The sequence below is a fragment of the Pelophylax lessonae genome, assembly GCF_965119305.1.
Source record: "Pelophylax lessonae genome assembly, chromosome: 7".
Taxonomy (NCBI): Eukaryota; Metazoa; Chordata; class Amphibia; order Anura; family Ranidae; genus Pelophylax; species Pelophylax lessonae.
Genome location: NC_138774.1, coordinates 515478 through 536925, shown reverse-complemented (window position 1 = coordinate 536925; position 21448 = coordinate 515478). Strand labels below are relative to the sequence as shown.

Below are 21448 nucleotides of genomic sequence, written 5' to 3'. Positions count from 1 at the left end.
TCGAATCGTACTCGGGGGAACTCTCCCTGGGGTTCTCACATCGAATTGTACTCGAGGGGAACTCTCACTGGGGTTCTCACATCGAATCGTACTCGGGGGAACTCTCACTGGGGCTCTCATATCGAATCGTACTCGGGGGAACTCTCGCTGGGGCTCTCACATCGAATCGTACTCGGGGGACTCTCGCTGGGGTTCTCACATCGAATCGTACTCGGGGGAACTCTCCCTGGGGTTCTCACATCGAATTGTACTCGAGGGGAACTCTCACTGGGGTTCTCACATCGAATCGTACTCGGGGGAACTCTCACTGGGGCTCTCGCATTGAATCGTACTCGGGGGAACTCTCACTGGGGCTCTCGCATTGAATCGTACTCGGGGGACTCTCCCTGGGGTTCTCACATTGAATCGTACTCGGGGGGGGGGAACTCTCCCTGGGGCTCTCACATCGAATTGTACTCAGGGGGAACTCTCCCTGGGGCTCTCACATCGAATCGTACTCGGGGGAACTCTCACTGGGGTTCTCACATTGAATCGTACTCGGGGGAACTCTCACTGGGGCTCTCGCATTGAATCGTACTCGGGGAACTCTCACTGGGGCTCTCGCATTGAATCGTACTCGGGGGAACTCTCGCTGGGGCTCTCACATCGAATCGTACTCGGGGGACTCTCGCTGGGGTTCTCACATCGAATCGTACTCGGGGGGGACTCTCACATCGAATCGTACTCGGGGGAACTCTCCCTGGGGTTCTCACATCGAATTGTACTCGAGGGGAACTCTCACTGGGGTTCTCACATCGAATCGTACTCGGGGGAACTCTCACTGGGGCTCTCACATCGAATCGTACTCGGGGAACTCTCACTGGGGCTCTCGCATTGAATCGTACTCGGGGGGACTCTCCCTGGGGTTCTCACATTGAATCGTACTCGGGGGGGGGGGAACTCTCCCTGGGGCTCTCACATCGAATTGTACTCAGGGGGAACTCTCCCTGGGGCTCTCACATCGAATCGTACTCGGGGGAACTCTCACTGGGGTTCTCACATTGAATCGTACTCGGGGGAACTCTCACTGGGGCTCTCGCATTGAATCGTACTCGGGGGAACTCTCACTGGGGCTCTCGCATTGAATCGTACTCGGGGGAACTCCCACTGGGGCTCTCGCATTGAATCGTACTCGGGGGGACTCTCACTGGGGTTCTCGCATCGAATCGTACTCGGGGGAACTCTCACTGGGGCTCTCACATCGAATTGTACTCGGGGGAACTCTCCCTGGGGTTCTCACATCGAATTGTACTCGAGGGGAACTCTCACTGGGGTTCTCACATCGAATTGTACTCGGGGGAACTCTCCCTGGGGTTCTCACATCGAATCGTACTCGAGGGGAACTCTCACTGGGGTTCTCACATCGAATCGTACTCGAGGGGAACTCTCACTGGGGTTCTCACATCGAATCGTACTCGAGGGGAACTCTCACTGGGGTTCTCACATCGAATCGTACTCGACGGGAACTCTCACTGGGGTTCTCACATCGAATCGTACTCGAGGGGAACTCTCACTGGGGTTCTCACATCGAATCGTACTCGGGGGGAACTCTCACTGGGGTTCTCACATCGAATCGTACTCGGGGGAACTCTCACTGGGTCTCTCGCATTGAATCGTACTCGGGGGGGGACTCTCACTGGGGTTCTCGCATCGAATCGTACTCGGGGGAACTCTCACTGGGGCTCTCACATCGAATTGTACTCGGGGGAACTCTCCCTGGGGTTCTCACATCGAATTGTACTCGAGGGGAACTCTCACTGGGGTTCTCACATCGAATCGTACTCGAGGGGAACTCTCACTGGGGTTCTCACATCGAATCGTACTCGAGGGGAACTCTCACTGGGGTTCTCACATCGAATCGTACTCGAGGGGAGCTCTCACTGGGGTTCTCACATCGAATCGTACTCGAGGGGAACTCTCACTGGGGTTCTCACATCGAATCGTACTCGACGGGAACTCTCACTGGGGTTCTCACATCGAATCGTACTCGAGGGGAACTCTCACTGGGGTTCTCACATCGAATCGTACTCGGGGGGAACTCTCACTGGGGTTCTCACATCGAATCGTACTCGGGGGAACTCTCACTGGGTCTCTCGCATTAAATCGTACTCGGGGGAACTCTCACTGGGTCTCTCGCATTGAATCGTACTCGGGGGAACTCTCACTGGGGCTCTCGCATCGAATTGTACTCGGGGGAACTCTCACTGGGTCTCTCGCATTGAATCGTACTCGGGGGGAACTCTCACTGGGGCTCTCGCATCGAATTGTACTCGGATACATCCTGTGAATGTACTCTGAAGGTTTCTTCTCTCTTGTATCCGACTCTCATACATGAAATTGGTGAATTCTCTTTGCAGGAGGCGGAGTCTCGGGCGTCCAGTGAGGCGTCGGCTGATGAGACGGTTCCACCATGGCAGACGGAGAGCTCCTCCAGGTACGGCCGCCATCTTTGTCCTCCTCAGGTAGTGCTGATTGGCTGCTCCTCCGGGGATGAAGGCTTCACTCCGATGTGTAAGAGGAGAGCTGCTGGGAGACCGGGGCTCTTCACTGCGACTATACAACGTTTTGGAAGATTGGGTCCCGGGGTCACCTCTGGGATTTGTGAGCTGCTGGGGGGGGTAAAAATGTGGCTCAACCGCAGGGTTTTAAAAACCCTGCCCCCCCCCCCCCCCCCCAACCCACCACAAATGTGAATATGCCCTTAAAACATATCATTGGCATGTTGATGAGGTTGGAAGGGAGGATTGGGAAATGCATTTCTTCTGGCTGTGATTTGGGCTGATGGGTTTGGAAGTTATTTTGTTCCTATAATAATTTATCTGCTGACTTTACATTTAAGGACAATAATCCTGTGCAGGGACTCCGAGATGTCCCCCCCCCCCCCCCCCCCGAAGCCCGGGGTGCAGGCGCCGGCATTGCAACTTCAGGCTTCACAGCCGGCCTCCTACTGCGCATGCGCGTGTCGGGCTGCATTTTCCTAATGGTCCTATCGTCTTCTGGGACACACAGATCCCACAAGGCAGTGGGGGGGGGGGGAGGGCTGATGACGTACCTCATGGAAGTCCTACTGGAAAAAATGCCAAAAAAAAATGAAAAATATCTAAAAATGTATAGTTGTGGGGGATGGGGGCAGGGTACTGTATTGGGTTACACCTAGTTTTTAGCAGCGGGGGGGGGGGGGGGGGGTGGGGCAGGGTACTGTATTGGGTTACACCTAGTTTTTAGCAGCGGGGGTGGGGGGATGGGGGCAGGGTACTGTATTGGGTTACACCTAGTTTTTAGCGGGGGGATGGGGGCGGGGTACTGTATTGGGTTACACCTAGTTTTTAGCGGGGGGATGGGGGCGGGGTACTGTATTGGGTTACACCTAGTTTTTAGCGGGGGGATGGGGGCGGGGTACTGTATTGGGTTACACCTAGTTTTTAGCGGGGGGATGGGGGCAGGGTCCTGTATTGGGTTACACCTAGTTTTTAGCGGGGGGATGGGGGCGGGGTACTGTATTGGGTTACACCTAGTTTTTAGCGGGGGGATGGGGGCGGGGTACTGTATTGGGTTACACCTAGTTTTTAGCGGGGGGATGGGGGCAGGGTCCTGTATTGGGTTACACCTAGTTTTTAGCGGGGGGATGGGGGCGGGGTACTGCATTGGGTTACACTTCGTTTTTAGCGGGGGAATGGGGGCAGGGTACTGTATTGGGTTACACTTAGTTTTTAGCCTGGCTCTGCTGTAGGTTGTGGATTGTGTTTTCCTCTCTTGTCTTGCGGTGTCCCCGGTCAGTGCTTTGTTCTTGCAGTGACTCCTCCAGCGAATATTCAGACTGGACCGCAGACGCCGGAATCAACCTGCAACCTCCGAAGAGACAAACGCGTCAGACTTCCAGGAAGATGTGCAGCAGCTCTGAGGATGAGAACACCAAGGAGGAGAACAAGGAGAAGAAACGCAAACAGACCAGAAGAAAGGTTCGCAAACTTCCACAATCTGCAGGGATCAAATTGTTATTTTCCCCACTGTATATGTATACATTATAGGGGTATATGTGTAGAGTATACAGTATGTCACAAAAGTAAGTACCCCCCTCCCATGTGACAACACTGAAGAAATGACACTTTGCTACAATGTAAAGTAGTGAGTGTACAGCTTGTATAACAGTGTAAATTTACTGTCCCCTCAAAATAACTCAACACACAGCCATTAATGTCTAAACCGCTGGCAACAAAAGTGAGTACACCCCTAAGTGACAATCTCCAAATTGGGCCCAAAGTGTCAATATTTTGTGTGGCCGCCATTATTTTCCAGCACTGCCTTAACCCTCTTGGGCATGGAGTTCCCCAGAGCTTCACAGGTTGTCACTGGAGTCCTCTTCCCCTCCTCCATGATGACATCACAGAGCTGGTGGATGTTCGAGACCTTCCCCTCCTCCACCTTCTGTTTGAGGATGCCCCACAGATGCTCAATAGGGTTTAGGTCTGGAGACGCTTGGCCAGTCCATCACCTTTACCCTCAGCTTCTTTAGCAAGGCAGTGGTCATCTTGGAGGTGTTTGGGGTCGTTATGTTGGAATACTGCCCTGCCCCCCAGTCTCTGAAGGGAGGGGATCATGCTCTGCTTCAGTATGTCACAGTACATGTTGGCATTCATGGTTCCCTCAATGATCTGTAGCTCCCCAGTGCCGGCAGCACTCATGCAGCCCCAGACCATGACACTCCCACCACCATGCTTGACTGTAGGAAGACACACTTGTCTTTGTACTCCTCACCTGGTTGCCCCCACACACGCCTGACACCATCTGACACCAAATAAGTTTATCTTGGTCTCATCAGAGCACAGGAGATGGTTCCAGTAATCCATGTCCTTAGTGTGCTTGTCTTCAGCAAACTGTTTGTGGGCTTTCTTGTCCATCATCTTATGAAGAGGCTTCCTTCTGGGATGACAGCCATGCAGACCAATTTGATGCAGTGTGCGGCGTATGGTCTGAGCACTGACAGGCTGACCCCCCCCCCCCCCTCAACCTCTGCAGCAATGCTGGCAGCACTCATACGTCTATTTCCCAAAGACAACCTCTGGATATGACGCTGAGCACGGCACTCAACTTCTTTCACCCCCCCCCCTCCTCAATTATGGCAGCCTAAGGCATTGGGGGAACCCCCACCCTCGGGTGGCTGTACCCTCTCTTTTTTTATTTTTTTTAAATTTTATTTTAAGCTCCTCTCTTTTTTGTAATTGGGTTCTAAGCAGAGTGATGGACCTGCAAGACTGCAAGAAAGGAATTTTACAGCAAGTATAAAAATCCCATCATTCTGCTACAGCTACTGGGGACCCGCATGGTGAATAGACCCCCAGCGAGGTTTTTATTGGATGGGATTTTTCTCTATAGTAACAAAGTCTCCGGGAAGATTTGGATCTCTTGGTGCAATCGGCTTTCACCCTTTTTTATGGCGGTTTCCAGGTGTGTGTAAATCTGATAAGCCGACTGCCAGATGGAAATGATCAGCGCCTGTGCAGCCGCCTGATTGCTTCCACGCACCCTGATCTCTGCCAGACCCCAATCTTCCCTGAGCGCTTCCCCACCATGTTTCATGTAAAACGTCATTTCTGGGTCTTGGTGTCCCCCCCCCCAGACAGTATGGCCGGGGAAGAAGCTAAGGCAGCACAATCTAAGCTCCATTAGCTTCATTGGATGGCAGATGATGAGACCCCTGACGTCTCATTAAAGAGTCGCCAAAAAAAAAAAAAAATCGCACAGAGAATTTTATGGCCCTTGTGAGATGAAAAATAAAGGTAATGAAAGAGAACTTTTTTTATAAAAATGAAAGTCACACCCACCCCCTCTTCCATTTTTGAGGTCCCCCACCTCCATACGCTCCCATGTATGAACGTAAATACATCCGCCAGGAAGCCTACGCATCAATCTGTTGATTGCGACAGTTGTGGCCCATCCATTGGGGGCGCAGGGGCGCTGCCCCCCCATCCATGCGTCCGGCCCACTAATCTAATCTATATGCAGGGCACTGGACGCATGGATTCCAATGGGGTGTTTTTTTAAGAAGCACATGATCAGAGTCAGAGGCTCTAATAGGCTTCAAAAAAGAGTGGGCTAGGGGGCGCAGAGCAGTGCACCCCGAGCCCACCAAGTTGTGTGACAATAGCGAATGAATATTTGCTATTGCCACACGGATTCTCCTCCTGGCCAATCAGGAAGCGGGTCCTGAGACCTGTTTCCCGATTGGCCGAAAGGGGAAGCAATGCTATTGGCCAAGGAGGAGCAGGGGGAGGAGACACAGGGGAAGCCCACGGAGGAGACTGAGGGGGAAGCCCAGGGTGAGTGAGCCAGCGAAGGGGGGGGGGGGGGTGGGTAGGTGTGTGGACTGGAGCTCCTGTGGTCCGTCTGCTGCCACCCCCCCGGCCCATGGAGCACCAGCCGCCACTGGTTTGCGATACACGTGTCGCATATCGCTGCACACGCCGGACTGAGATGAATAATTCTTGGACCATTATTCTCTGTTATCTCTGCACTGATGACCTGGAGGGGCTTTTAAAGCATCACCTCTAGAAAATATTGGGGACTGAAGTTTGTCTCTGTTTTGCGAGCACACGCAATTTTAAGCTTTCACCGGTTGGTTGTCTTATTTACTCGATGCAAACCTCATCTTTTATATTTTACCACAAAATTGGGTATTGGGCTCTATTCACACTTGCACCACTCCAAAGTCGCACAATTTCCAGCGTGACTTTACCCAGACTTTACACTCTCTGACTCTAAGTCACATCAATGAAGTGCTGGCACCTTTTCAAAGTCGCTCTGATCTGAGCGGGTGCCATTGTAAACAATGGGCTGAGACTTGTTCATGTGTTCAGAGTCGCACAAGTGTGAAGGTTGCCCTCTAATGCGTTTGTGTGCCCTTTAACTTTAGTGTTTTTTTACTGACATTTTTGCATTCCATAAACTGTTGTGCTAATATTGTGCGACATACAAAAATTGGGACAACCGCTATTTTCTTCTCCAGGGTCATCTCTCAGAAAATATATCATGTTTGGGGGGTTTTACTAATCTCCAGGCCTAAAACTTTTCTAAATATGTGCAAAACCGTCTCTGGCTGGGAAAGAATAAAAGATTTGTCAGACTCCGCCCATGGTGTCACCGGGGGCTCCCCTCTGTTGAACTTCCAGTGAGATAATCATGGCCGACGTCCCTCATTGGTTGCTGTTCAGACTTTTAGTTGTTCGATTTGTTTTATAGAAACAGAACGACTTTCTGTCGATGGAGGGAGAGCCGAGTGAAGAGTGGATCCCACCGCAGTGGATCTTGGACACCATCCCCCGACGGTCCCCCTTCGTCCCCCAGATGGGAGATCAGGTACTGGAATATTCCTTCCATGATTCCTTGTAATAAACTAAAGATGTGCAACCAATCTGCCCAATGTAAAACGCTTCTGTGAGTTGTGTTTGGCTTATCTATGTACATGTGTTATATATGTGTTATCTATGTACATGTGTTATCTATGTACATGTGTTATCTATGTACATGTGTTATCTATGTGTTATCTATGTACATGTGTTATCTATGTGTTATCTATGTGTTATCTATGTGTTATCTATGTGTTATCTATGTGTTATCTATGTGTTATCTATGTACATGTGTTATCTATGTGTTATCTATGTGTTATCTATGTGTTATATCTATGTGTTATCTATGTACCCAGTAGGGGGTGGGGGGGTCACAATATTTTCTCATTACACACTCAGGGTTTGCTTTAGTAATCCTGCACAGTGATTGTGCTTTGCTGATTCCTCTCATCTCACTGCAAGTTTGCTGGAAAGCAGTTGCATCCAAAACTGGTCAGTGTTTGGTGGAGGCTGGAGCGTTAAAACGCCTCATTTGTCAGTTCTATGGCTCAGCTACATCTCTGATGGATGTAATCTACATTTAAATAATGGAGAGTATAGTATAAGGGATGCAAGCACTGTGGGGCACGGAGCATGAAGATTCCCAGGTGGGTTAGGAGAACTGTGGAGGAGGTCTCAGTTGGAGTGGCAAGCATGCTGGAGGTTCTGGGGTGGACAGTGAGCGCACTAGAACAGGGGGCACATCAAGGTCCAGTGTTGGGTGGGAAGCATGCTAGTGGTTCTGGGTTGGACAGGGAGCGCGCTAGAGGAGGTCCTGAATGGAACATGGAGCACATCAAGGTCCAGTGTTGGGTGGGAAGCATGCTGGAGGTTCTGGGTTGGACAGTGAGCGCACTAGAGGAGGTCCTTAATGGAAATGGTAGCACATCAAGATCCAGGGTTGGGTGGAAAGCATGCTAGTGGTTCTGGGTTGGACAGTGAACGCATTAGAGGAGGTCCTGGGTGGAACAGGGAGCACATCAAAGTCCAGGGTTGGGTGAAATGCATGCTGGAGGTTCTGGGTTGGGCAATGAGCACCCCTGAGGAGGTCCTGGGTGGAACAGGGAGCACATCAAAGTCCAGGGTTGGGTGAAATGCATGCTTGAGGTTCAGGGTTGGGCAATGAGCACCCCTGAGGAGGTTCTGGGTGGAACAGAGAGCACATCTATTTCCAGGGTTGGGTGGGAAACATGCTGGAGGTTCTGGGTTGGGCAATGAGCACCCCTGAGGAGGTTCTGGGTGGAACAGAGAGCACATCTATTTCCAGGGTTGGGTGGGAAACATGCTGGAGGTTCTGGGTTGGGCAATGAGCGCACTAGAGGAGGTTCTGGGTGGAACAGGGGCACAAGGTACAGGGTTGGGTGGGAAGCATACTGGAGGTGCCAGGTAGGATACTAGAAAACAGAGGTTCTGGATAGTGGGGTAGGATGTGGCCTGGAGTAGATCCCAGCTGATGGAGAATCTGGAGTGGGATGGGGAGTATGCTGGAGATTCATGGTGGCACAGTGAGCACACTGGAGGGGCTCCTAGGTGGAACAGGATCCATGGTTGGGTAGGAAGCAGGTTGGAGATCCCATCCTAGGTAGAATGTCATCCAGCAGACGTCTCGGGTGGGGAGTGTGCCAGGAGGAGATCCTGTGAGGCTGGAAATGTGCTTGAGGGGGTCCCAGGTGGGGCAGGGAGCATGCCAGAGGAGGGCTTTGGGGGGGGGGGGGGATAGGAAGCATATCAGGGTCTAGTGTTGTGTTTGCAGCAGACTAAAGATCCGAGGTAGGGGGGAGTGTGCTGGGGGGGGATGTGGTTGAGGACCATGCTGGAGGTTTATGGTGGCACAGTGAGCACACTGGAGGAGGTGCTGGGTAAAACAGGGAACACATAAGGTCTAGGATTGGGTGGGATGCCACACAGCGGAGGTTCTGGGTTAGGGTAGGAAGTAGCCTGTAATAGGTGCCAGTTGAGGGAGAGAGCTGCTGGAGGAGATCTCCAGGATGGGTTGGGGAACATTCCGGAGGTTCATGGTGGCACAGTGAGCACACTACTGGGGGTTGGGGGGGATGGGGAGCATATCGAGTTCTAGGGATGGGTCGGCAGAACACTAAAGATCCCAGGTAGGTTATTGGCAAACGGAGGTTCCAGGAGGTGGGGTAGGAAGTGGCCCAGAGTATGTCCCAGGTGAGGGGGGGGGGGGTGGAGGAGATCTGGGATGGGGTTGAAGAGCATGCTGGAGGTTTATGGTGGCACAGTGAGCACACTGGAGGAGGTACTGGGTGGAACAGGGAACACATAATGTCTAGGATTGGGTGTGAATCCCGCTGGAGGTCCCAGGTAGGATGCAAACCAAAGGAGTTTCTAGGTAGGGTGGGAAGTGGCCCAGAGTCGGGTGCCGGGGAATTCCAGGATGGGATTGGGAGCATGCTGGAGGTTCATTGTGGCACAGTGGGCACACTGAGGAGGTCCTGGGTTTAATTGGGAACACATAAAGTCTAGGATTGGGTGTGAATCCCGCTGGAGGTCCCAGGTAGGATGCCACACAGCGGGTGTGAAGTAGTCTGGAGTAGTCCCCAGGTGAAGGAGGGAGCGTGCTGGAGGAGGTCCAGGATGGGGTGGGGCGCATGCTGGAGGTTCAGGGTGGACCAGAAAACAGCCAGGCACTGTATAGCTCTCACCACCAGATCTCCCAAATTGTTGAGTGACTCCGATTACTGAAATATTACTTTCAGACGGAGTGACCTTTTAATCTTAGTAGAAGGATATACACATAAATACAGGGAAGACTCCGAACATTGCCATAGACTGGAGAGAATTGTTGTTCTCCTATAGAGGTAACATTGATGATGTGGTTGTTGCGCCCCCTGCAGGTCATCTACTTCAGACAAGGCCATGAGGCGTACGCCCGGGCGGTGAAGAAAGCCAAAATCTACAGTCTTAATCCACAGAAGCAGCCATGGAATAAAACCGAGCTCAGGGTAAGTCTGCAGAGTATTCCTCCTGTGATTGGGCGTCACAGCGGCTGCCAACCTTCCCGCAGCCATATCTGAACTACAAATCCCAGCATGCCTCTTGCTATAGTCCTGTAGTAGTAATGAATGTTATTTTCTAAACTTTAAACTCTTCTTCCACCCATGAGTTATAAGTTTGTGAGCGGCTGAATTGGGGGGCGGAGAGATCAGATCTACGGCATGAAGATGGAATGAAGTAGAAGTACGCCATCCATGTATGCCACCATTTCTATGCCGTACCGAATTTCTCCCTATCCGTGTGTTATTACCATGGCTGGGGCTGCGGCTTTAATCACTTTTCAGGATTTAGAAGTGGCCGTTGATACTAGGAAGTGGGTTCTGCCTCGGGGCGGGGGGGAGGGGGGGCTCCATTGTGATTTATGGGGAGTATTTCACCTACATAAGTAATAAGGCTAAAAAAAACAGTTTGATAAATGGTTCCCCTTTACATCAGTGTCCCCATCAGAGCCCCTCCTTACATCAGTGTCCCCATCAGAGCCCCTCCTTACATCAGTGTCCCCATCAGAGCCCCTCCTTACATCAGTGTCCCCATCAGAGCTCCTCCTTACATCAGTGTCCCCATCAGAGCTCCTCCTTACATCAGTGTCCCCATCAGAGCCCCTCCTTACATCAGTGCAGTGGCGTAGCGTGGGTTGTCAGCACCCGGGGCAAGGCAAGTAATTTGCGCCCCCTAACCCGACTTTGAGGTCACAAAAGTGGGAAAGGGGCCTTCAGTAATCAAGGTATAGTGTGCCCCCTTTCAATGCAGAATGACCAGCGAGCCCGCTTTCAATTCAGAGAGACCAGTGTGCCCCCTTTCAATGCAGAGAGACCAGCGTGCCCCCTTTCAATGCAGAATGACCAGCGTGCCCCCTTTCAATGCAGAATGACCAGTGTGCCCCCTTTCAATGCAGAATGACCAGCGAGCCCGCTTTCAATTCAGAGAGACCAGTGTGCCCCCTTTCAATGCAGAGAGACCAGCGTGCCCCCTTTCAATGCAGAATGACCAGCGTGCCCCCTTTCAATGCAGAATGACCAGCGTGCCCCCTTTCAATGCAGAATGACCAGCGTTCCCCCCTTTCAATGCAGAATGACCAGCGTGCCCCCTTTCAATGCAGAGAGACCAGCGTGTCCCTTTTCAATGCAGAATGACCAGCGTTCCCCCTTTCAATGCAGAATGACCAGCATGCCCCCTTTCAATGCAGAATGACCAGCGTGCCTCCTTTCAATTCAGAATGACCAGCGTGCCCCCATTCAATGCAGAGAGACCAGCTTGCCCCCTTTCAATGCAGAATGACCAGCGTGCCTCCTTTCAATTCAGAATGATCAGCGCAGCGTGCCCCCTTTCAATGCAGAATGACCAGCGTGCCCCCTTTCAATGCAGAATGACCAGCGTGCCCCCTTTCAAAGCAGAATGACCAGCGTGCTCCCTTTCAATGCAGAATGACCAGCGTGCCCCCTTGCAATGCAGAATGACCAGCGTGCCCCCTTCAATGCAGAGAGATCATTGTGCCCCCTTTCAATGCAGAGAGACCAATTTTCCCCCATTCAATGCAGAGTGACTAGCGTGCTGTGCCCACCTTCAATGCAGAGAGATCATAGAGCCCCCTTTCAATGCAGAGTGACCAGCGTTCCCCACGTCTCCTCGAGTCCTCCCGCCTCCTCCTCAACCAATGGCATGCGTTCGCCTTTCGGCCAATCAGGAAGCGGGTCTCTGACCCGCTTCCTGATTGGCCAGGAGGAGGATCCGTGTGACAATAGCAAATTTTAATTCGCTATTGTCACACAATGGGTGGGCTTGGGGCGCACTGCTCTGCGCCCCGGGTCCACCCTTTTTTGAAGCCTATTAGAGCCTGTGGCTCTAATCAGGTGATTAAAAAAAAAAAAAAACACTCCGTGACAGCGCCAGGTTGCTGACTCACTCGCTGCTAAACTGACTGAGCAGTAAGGAGAGGCGGCATAGGCGGGGCTTGGCTTGCAACGCCACCCCACCCTACACCAATGGACAGGTGAGGCACAGTCCAGCCCCGACCCACCATTTTCAGCCATAGGGTGGCCACGCTGGACATCTCCCAGCCTAAAGATGGAGGCAGCCGCAGACAGTGTGTGAACTGTGTATGTCAGAGACAGACAGACGGAGTGACACTGCAGATGCGCCCCCCCAGATGTTGCTCCCGGTGCGGCCGCCCCCCCCCCTGCCCCCCCCACGCTACGCCACTGCATCAGTGTCCCCATCGGAGCCCCTCCTTACATCAGTGTCCTCATCAGAGCCCCTCCTTACATGTGTCCTCATCAGAGCCCCTCCTTACATCAGTGTCCCCATCAGAGCCCCCCTTACATCAGTGTCCCCATCGGAGCTCCTCCTTACATCAGTGTCCCCATCAGAGCCCCTCTTTACATCAGTGTCCCCATCGGAGCCTCTCCTTACATCAGTGTCCCCATCGGAGCCTCTCCTTACATCAGTGTCCCCATCGGAGCCTCTGCTTACATCAGTGTCCCCATCGGAGCCTCTGCTTACATCAGTGTCCCCATCGGAGCCTCTCCTTACATCAGTGTCCCCATCGGAGCCCCTCCTTACATCAGTGTCCCCATCAGAGCCCCTCCTTACATCAGTGTCCCCATCGGAGCACCTCCTTACATCAGTGTCTCCATCAGAGCCCCCCCTCCTTACATCAGTGTCCCCATCAGACTCCTCCTTACATCAGTGTCCCCATCAGAGCCCCTCTGTCTCCCCTCTATATACAGATTTGCCCAGCAGGTGGCAGTGTTCTCTCCCCTTTATATACAGATCTGCCCAGCAGGTGGCAGTGTTCTCCCCTCTATATACAGCTCTGCCCAGCAGGTGGCAGTGTTCTCTCCTCTATATACAGATCTGCCCAGCAGGTGGCAGTGTTCTCTCTCCTCTATATACAGATCTGCCCAGCAGGTGGCAGTGTTCTCTCCCCTCTATATACAGATCTGCCCAGCAGGTGGCAGTGTTCTCTCCCCTCTATATTCAGATCTGCCCAGCAGGGGGCAGTGTTGTCTCTCCTTTATATACAGATCTGCCCAAGCTGCGACTCTGTGTCTTATGGAGTGAGCACATACGAGTGCCCCTATAGTAAGCGACTTGCTATTGGGGGGCACTGGTGAAGGGGGAGGAGCCAGGAGTGCTGGCATAGGATGTGAGAAGAGGAGGATCCGGGGAGCTCAGATTCGGGAAGTATCGCATGTTTGGTATTTATAAAAAAAAAAAATACAAAAAAACGAATCTTCAGCCCACGCTCACCTTGGTGCGATTTGACGTGTTGCCGGCAATGGCACCGTCCGAATCGGTGTGACGCCGACTTTGCCGAGCCGCACTGATTCCCAAAAGTAGTTTCTGTTCTTCTTTTGGCGATTTTGGGGGGCGCTTTCATACGATCCGACTGATGGGCTCCACCGGTCTGTTTTTCAGGCAGATCTGATCGGTCCACCCAACGTCCTCTATGGGGAGGCCGGTGTCAGCGGATGTGTGTGGTGACACCCGCCTGGCATCCGATCCGACAAGATCTGCTGAAATCAGATGGATGGCGATACATTCACCTTCCATCCAGGCAGTCGGATCGGATGGGAAGGAACATGCAGTCCGTTTCTATCCCACCACCCCATAGAGAAGAGCGGGCTCCATCCTTGTGTGCTCTGCATAGTGGCGCTGGGAGAACCTGTCATCCACCTGCTCAGTGGGGATCAGCGGAGCGATGTCTCTCTGAACAGGCGGACTCCGCATGCACGGATCCACACCGTGTCACTCGGGGTCTAAGGGAATAAAGCATTTCATATCTTCTTCCATGGCGGGAACCTGCAGAGTGCAGACACAACTATACAGATTCTCCCAGTTATATGAATGTATGAAATGAAGGTGTGCGGAGCGCCTCCAGGTGGCGGAGTGGCTCTCCATGGCGGAGCGACTCCCGGTGGCGGAGTGGATCTCCATGACGGAGGGACTTCTGGTGGCGGAGTGGTTCTCCATGGCGGAGCGCCTCCCAGTTGCGGAGTGGCTCTCCATGGCGGAGCGCCTCCCGGTGGCGGAGTGGCTCTCCATGGCGGAGCGACTCCCGGTGGCGGAGTGGCTCTCCATGGCGGAGCGGCTCCCGGAGGCGGAGTGGCTCTCCATGGCGGAGCGACTCCCGGTGGCGGAGTGGCTCTCCATGGCGGAGCGACTCCCGGTGGCGGAGTGGCTCTCCATGGCGGAGCGGCTCCCGGAGGCGGAGTGTCTCTCCATGACGGAGGGACTTCTGGTGGCGGAGTGGTTCTCCATGGCGGAGCGCCTCCCAGTTGCGGAGTGGCTCTCCATGGCGGAGCGCCTCCCGGTGGCGGAGTGGCTCTCCATGGCGGAGCGACTCCCGGTGGCGGAGTGGCTCTCCATGGCGGAGCGGCTCCCGGAGGCGGAGTGGCTCTCCATGGCGGAGCGACTCCCGGTGGCGGAGTGGCTCTCCATGGCGGAGCGACTCCCGGTGGCGGAGTGGCTCTCCATGGCGGAGCGACTCCCGGTGGCGGAGTGGCTCTCCATGGCGGAGCGACTCCCGGTGGCGGAGTGTCTCTCCATGGCGGAGGGACTTCTGGTGGCTGAGTGGCTCTCCATGGCGGAGCGCCTCCCAGTGGCGGAGTGAATCTCCATGACGGAGGGACTTTCGGTGGCAGAGTGGCTCTCCATGACGGAGCGCCTCCCAGTGGCGGAGTGGCTCTCCATGGCGGAGCGACTCCCGGTGGCGGAGTGGCTCTCCATGGCGGAGCGACTCCCGGTGGCGGAGTGGCTCTCTATGGCGGAGCGACTCCCGGTGGCGGAGTGGCTCTCCATGGCGGAGCGACTCCCGGTGGCGGAGTGGCTCTCCATGGCGGAGCGACTCCCGGTGGCGGAGTGGCTCTCCATGGCGGAGCGACTCCCGGTGGCGGAGTGGCTCTCCATGGCGGAGCGACTCCCCGTGGCGGAGTGGCTCCCGGTGATCAGAAATCAATAATTACGACTTTTCTGTATTCTGACTTCCAGGAACAGGAATTCTTGAAGGTTGTGGGGATAAAGTACGAGGTGGGACCCCCCACACTGTGCTGCCTGAAACTGGCCTTCGTAGACCCCACGTCCGGCAAGATGAGCGGAGAGTCCTTCTCACTCAAGTAAGTCTGTACCCGGCATGCAAAGATACAACCCATTGTGCAGCAGTTTTGTTTTTTGACACGACTGAGTTCTTTGTGATTGACGTGATTTTATCCTCCTTTTTCCTGCCCCAGGTACCACGACATGCCCGATGTCATCGATTTCCTCATCCCTTATCAGTTCTATAAGGAGGCACAGGAACGTAATTGGCAGATCGGTAGGTGGTTTTTGGTTGTTGCACCATCTGGAGGAGGAACTAAATGTACGACTGAAATACACATGTGACCCGTCTAATGTGTAAAAGGATGTGTAGTTGTGTTCAGCCAGTCCTTTGATCTGGATAGCACAGTTTGGTCTTGATCCTCCTGCTGAATAAAATGCAGGTTAGACATACAGCCTGGTCCAGGACCTGCCCACCCTGGGGTTGCGATTTACACATAGTCTTCCACCCGTGATCCTCTGACGGGTGGAGTCTTCCACCTTGGATCCTCTGACGGATGGAGTCTTCGGCCGGTTTTCCTCTGACGGGTGGAGTCTTCGGCCGGTCATCCTCTGACGGGTGGAGTCTTCGGCCGGTCATCCTCTGACGGGTGGGGTCTTCGGCCGGTCATCCTCTGACGGGTGGAGTCTTCGGCCGGTCATCCTCTGACGGGTGGGGTCTTCGGCCGGTCATCCTCTGAAGGGTGGGGTCTTCGGCCGGTCATCCTCTGACGGGTGGGGTCTTCGGCCGGTCATCCTCTGACGGGTGGGGTCTTCGGCCGGTCATCCTCTGACGGGTGGGGTCTTCGGCCGGCCATCCTCTGACGGGTGGAGTCTTCGGCCGGCCATCCTCTGACGGGTGGAGTCTTCGGCCGGTCATCCTCTGACGGGTGGAGTCTTCGGCCGGTCATCCTCTGACGGGTGGGGTCTTCGGCCGGTCATCCTCTGACGGGTGGGGTCTTCGGCCGGTCATCCTCTGACGGGTGGGGTCTTCGGCCGGTCATCCTCTGACGGGTGGGGTCTTCGGCCGGTCATCCTCTGACGGGTGGGGTCTTCGGCCGGTCATCCTCTGACGGGTGGGGTCTTCGGCCGGTCATCCTCTGACGGGTGGGGTCTTCGGCCGGTCATCCTCTGACGGGTGGGGTCTTCGGCCGGTCATCCTCTGACGGGTGGAGTCTTCGGCCGGTCATCCTCTGACGGGTGGGGTCTTCGGCCGGTCATCCTCTGACGGGTGGGGTCTTCGGCCGGTCATCCTCTGACGGGTGGGGTCTTCGGCCGGTCATCCTCTGACGGGTGGGGTCTTCGGCCGGTCATCCTCTGACGGGTGGGGTCTTCGGCCGGTCATCCTCTGACGGGTGGGGTCTTCGGCCGGTCATCCTCTGACGGGTGGGGTCTTCGGCCGGTCATCCTCTGACGGGTGGGGTCTTCGGCCGGTCATCCTCTGACGGGTGGGGTCTTCGGCCGGTCATCCTCTGACGGGTGGGGTCTTCGGCCGGTCATCCTCTGACGGGTGGGGTCTTCGGCCGGTCATCCTCTGACGGGTGGGGTCTTCGGCCGGTCATCCTCTGACGGGTGGGGTCTTCGGCCGGTCATCCTCTGACGGGTGGGGTCTTCGGCCGGTCATCCTCTGAAGGGTGGGGTCTTCGGCCGGTCATCCTCTGACGGGTGGGTTCTTCGGCCGGTCATCCTCTGACGGGTGGAGTCTTCGGCCGGCCATCCTCTGACGGGTGGAGTCTTCGGCCGGTCATCCTCTGACTGGTGGAGTCTTCGGCCGGTCATCCTCTGACTGGTGGAGTCTTCGGCCGGTCATCCTCTGACTGGTGGAGTCTTCGGCCGGTCATCCTCTGACTGGTGGAGTCTTCCTCTGACGGGTGGAGTCTTCGGCCGGTCATCCTCTGACGGGTGGGGTCTTCGGCCGGTCATCCTCTGACGGGTGGAGTCTTCGGCCGGTCATCCTCTGACTGGTGGAGTCTTCGGCCGGTCATCCTCTGACTGGTGGAGTCTTCGGCCGGTCATCCTCTGACTGGTGGAGTCTTCGGCCGGTCATCCTCTGACTGGTGGAGTCTTCGGCCGGTCATCCTCTGACTGGTGGAGTCTTCGGCCGGTCATCCTCTGACGGGTGGGGTCTTCGGCCGGTCATCCTCTGACGGGTGGAGTCTTCCTCTGACGGGTGGAGTCTTCGGCCGGTCATCCTCTTGATGGGTGGAGTCTTCGGCCGGTCATCCTCTTGATGGGTGGAGTCTTCGGCCGGTCATCCTCTGACGGGTGGAGTCTTCGGCCGATCTTCCTCTGGCGGGTGGAGTCTTCGGCCTGTCATCCTCTGATGGGTGGAGTCTTCCTACTGATTGTTTTTGTCTATATTTTCGCAGGGGATCGTTTCCGCAGCATCATTGATGACGCCTGGTGGTTTGGGATGGTGGAGAGTCAGCAGCCATTTCAGATGGACTATCCGGACAGCCTCTTCCAGTGCTACAGCGTCCAGTAAGACAACCAACCCTCATATAGCCTTCTGTTACTGTTGTCACTCCGCCTGTGCTCTCATTGTATGACTGACCCCTCATATAACCTACCTTTACCATTATGTGTCAGTTCACCCACACTCTCTGTAATACAGCTGTGTGCTGACACTCTCTATACACTCAGTCACCAGTTTGTTAGATGAACCAATCTTTACACCAATTCTCCAAAAAAGACATCAATTTAAATATTGTAACATTGTTGATCTCTGCTGCTGGCATAGCATAGCACGATGCTTTACATATGTTGGATACAGGTATGGGCCATGGGAGATCAGAGCAGTGTATGGACCCTGGGAGATCGGGGCAGAGGATGTTCCATGGGAGATCGGGGCGGTGGATGGGCCGTGGGAGATCTGGGCAGTGTATGGGCCATGGGAGATCTGGGCAGTGTATGGGCCATGGGAGATCTGGGCAGTGTATGGGCCATGGGAGATCGGGACAGTGTATGGATCATGGGAGATCGGGGCAGTGCATGGGCCATGAGAGGTCTGGGCAGTGGATGGGCCATGGGAGATCTGGGCGATGGATGGGCCATGGGAGATCAGGCGGTGGATGGGCCATGGGAGATCGGGGCGGTGGATGGGCCATGGGAGATCGGGGCGGTGGGTGGGCCATGGGAGATCGGGGCGGTGGATGGGCCATGGGAGATCTGGGCAGTGTATGGACCATGGGAGATCTGGGCGGTGGATGGGCAATGGGAGATCGGGCGGTGGATGGACCATAGGAGATCAAGGCAGTGTATGGGCCATGGGAGATCTGGGCGGTGGATAGGCCATGGGGGATCTGGGCCGTGGATGGGCCATGGGGGATCTGGGCGGTGGATGGGCCATGGGAGATCGGGGCGGTGTATGGGCCATGGGAGATCTGGGCAGTGTATGGGCCATGGGAGATCTGGGCAGTGTATGGGCCATGGGAGATCGGAGGGTGGATGGGCCATGGGGGATCTGGGCAGTGTATGGGCCATGGGAGATCAAGGCAGTGTATGGACCATGGGAAACCTGGGCAGTGTATGGGACCATAGGAGATCAAGGCAGTGTATGGGCCATGGGAGATCAAGGCAGTGTATGGACCATGGGAGATCAAGGCAGTGTATGGGCCATGGGAGATCAAGGCAGTGTATGGGACCATAGGAGATCAAGGCAGTGTATGGGCCATGGGAGATCAAGGCAGTGTATGGACCATGGGAGATCAAGGCAGTGTATGGGCCATGGGAGATCAAGGCAGTGTATGGGCCATGGGAGATCTGGGCAGTATATGGACCATGGGAGATCAAGGCAGTGTATGGGACCATAGGAGATCAAGGCAGTGTATGGACCATAGGAGATCAAGGCAGTGTATGGGACCATAGGAGATCAAGGCAGTGTATGGACCATGGGAGATCAAGGCAGTGTATGGGACCATAGGAGATCAAGGCAGTGTATGGACCATGGGAGATCAAGGCAGTGTATGGACCATGGGAGATCAAGGCAGTGTATGGACCATGGGAGATCTGGGCGGTGGATGGACCATAGGCGATCAAGGCAGTGTATGGGCCATGAGAAATCAGGGCAGTTCCATGGAAGGACATGTCTGCACTGATGGCTGCCATATAAGTTCTAATACTTTTCTTTTCACAGCTGGGATAACAATGAGCGGGAGAACATGAGCCCCTGGGACATGGAGCCCATTCCTGAAGGCAGTAAGACTTTCTTTCATCTGTCATTCATTCACTGAGGCCATGCAAGAAACCCATTGCAGCCAGTCATGTTAGGAGATGAATTGTGATTGGCTGCTGGGGGTAGCTGTTCTTTGTCTCAGTGACTGTGCTGTGTGCTCTGTGATTGGTCCCTTGTGATCAGTGTCTGTATTGCACGTCTTCCTTTTTATTCCTTTGCAGTATCCCTGCCGGATGAAGTCGGAGCCGGGGTCCCGGTCACAGAGGAGGAGCTGAAAGCTCTGCAGTATAAACCGGAGGAGGGAGAGTGGGGGTCAAAATCCAGAGATGAGGTGTGCGAGCGCGTCATCCGAGGAATCGACCAGCTGCTAACGCTTGGTGCGCTATTCTTATTTACTGAAAGACATGTTATGGTTTCCTTTCTTCTTCCAGTGTGCTATGTGAGGAGGAAAGGATCTGATACATGGCCAAAAGTCTGTGAACCCCTGACCATCACACCTGTAGGAGTTTGTGTGAAATCCCATTCCAAAACCATAACCATTGATATAGAGCTGCCCTCCTATGTGGCCATTCCATCCTTCACTCTTCTCTCACAGGATTATGGAAGGTGTCTGTGGGAATATCTGCCCAACTATGAGTTCAGGTTCAGATGTTGGATGAGAAGACCTGGCTTATATGTTGGCCACCAGAAAAAAAGATCTGGCTCTCAATTGGTATTCAAATTCACCCCAAAGGTGTTCAGTAGGGTTGAGGTCAGGGCTCTGTGCAGGACAATTGAGTTCCTCCACTCCAAACTGGTCCCCCGTGTCTTTATGGCGCTGGCTTTGTACAGTCATGGTGGAACAGAAAAGGATCTTCACCCAACTGTTACCACAAGGTTGGAAGAGCACAATTGTCTATAAAGAGTCCTCTAGGCCTAGATCAACCAAGACCCCATGTTCGTTTGTAACTTATTTCTTTCGTATATTGCACGGGTCATGTCTGATAGATTTATCTTATGTTAGCCGAAGTTTCTCAGGAAAAAAGTTCATTCTTTACGGAGAGAGGTCTAAGGCCTTTCTGTGGGATCAGGCTGAGTCCTCTGAGATGAGGTTGAAGCTTTTCTCTGGGATCAGGATTAGAGCTCTGCTCTGTACCGTATATATTAGGGATAGACCGATTATCTGCAAGGCCGATAGATCGGGGGCCGATATATCAGTCCCGGAACTGGCCGATATTGTCGATTTTTTTTTTTTTTTTTTTTTATTGTGACGTCATTCTGCCTTCTTAGGCCGCCTCCCTCGGCTTGGACAGCCTCGTCTGGAAGCGGGACTAATCTTGCAGGAGTGTATCACAGCCATACACCCACCCACAGCAGCCCGGTGCCAGCCAGCCACCCACATCCACAGACCCTGTACCAGCCAGCCACGCACCCACCACAGGGTGCCAGCCACCCACTCACCACAGGGTACCAGCCACGCACCCACCACCCACTCACCACAGGGTGCCAGCCACCCACCCACCACAGGGTACCAGCCACCCACCCACCCACCCACCACAGGGTGCCAGCCAGCCACCCACTCACCACAGGGTGCCAGCCACCCACCCGCCCACCACAGGGTGCCAGCCACGCACCCACCACCCACTCACCACAGGGTGCCAGCCAGCCACCCACCCACCCACCACAGGGTGCCAGCCACCCACCCACCCACCACAGGGTGTCAGCCAGCCACCCACTCACCACAGGGTGCCAGCCAGCCACCCACTCACCACAGGGTGCCAGC

The 21448-nt window shown here is 54.5% G+C and overlaps 1 protein-coding gene across 2 annotated transcripts in view; it reads left to right on the top strand.

The window, feature by feature from the left end:
• The window catches only part of BRWD3 (bromodomain and WD repeat domain containing 3), a 100080-nt gene that overhangs the window by 53505 nt on the left and 25127 nt on the right, over positions 1 to 21448 (top strand). For both annotated transcript variants that reach the window (XM_082263367.1, XM_082263366.1), the window contains exons 22-30: positions 2400 to 2473; positions 3833 to 3998; positions 7276 to 7392; positions 10280 to 10387; positions 15429 to 15553; positions 15668 to 15750; positions 17882 to 17993; positions 19648 to 19709; positions 19908 to 20063. In XM_082263367.1, the coding sequence (XP_082119493.1) occupies positions 2400 to 2473; positions 3833 to 3998; positions 7276 to 7392; positions 10280 to 10387; positions 15429 to 15553; positions 15668 to 15750; positions 17882 to 17993; positions 19648 to 19709; positions 19908 to 20063 (1003 nt within the window). The remainder of the gene's footprint in view (positions 1 to 2399; positions 2474 to 3832; positions 3999 to 7275; positions 7393 to 10279; positions 10388 to 15428; positions 15554 to 15667; positions 15751 to 17881; positions 17994 to 19647; positions 19710 to 19907; positions 20064 to 21448) is intronic.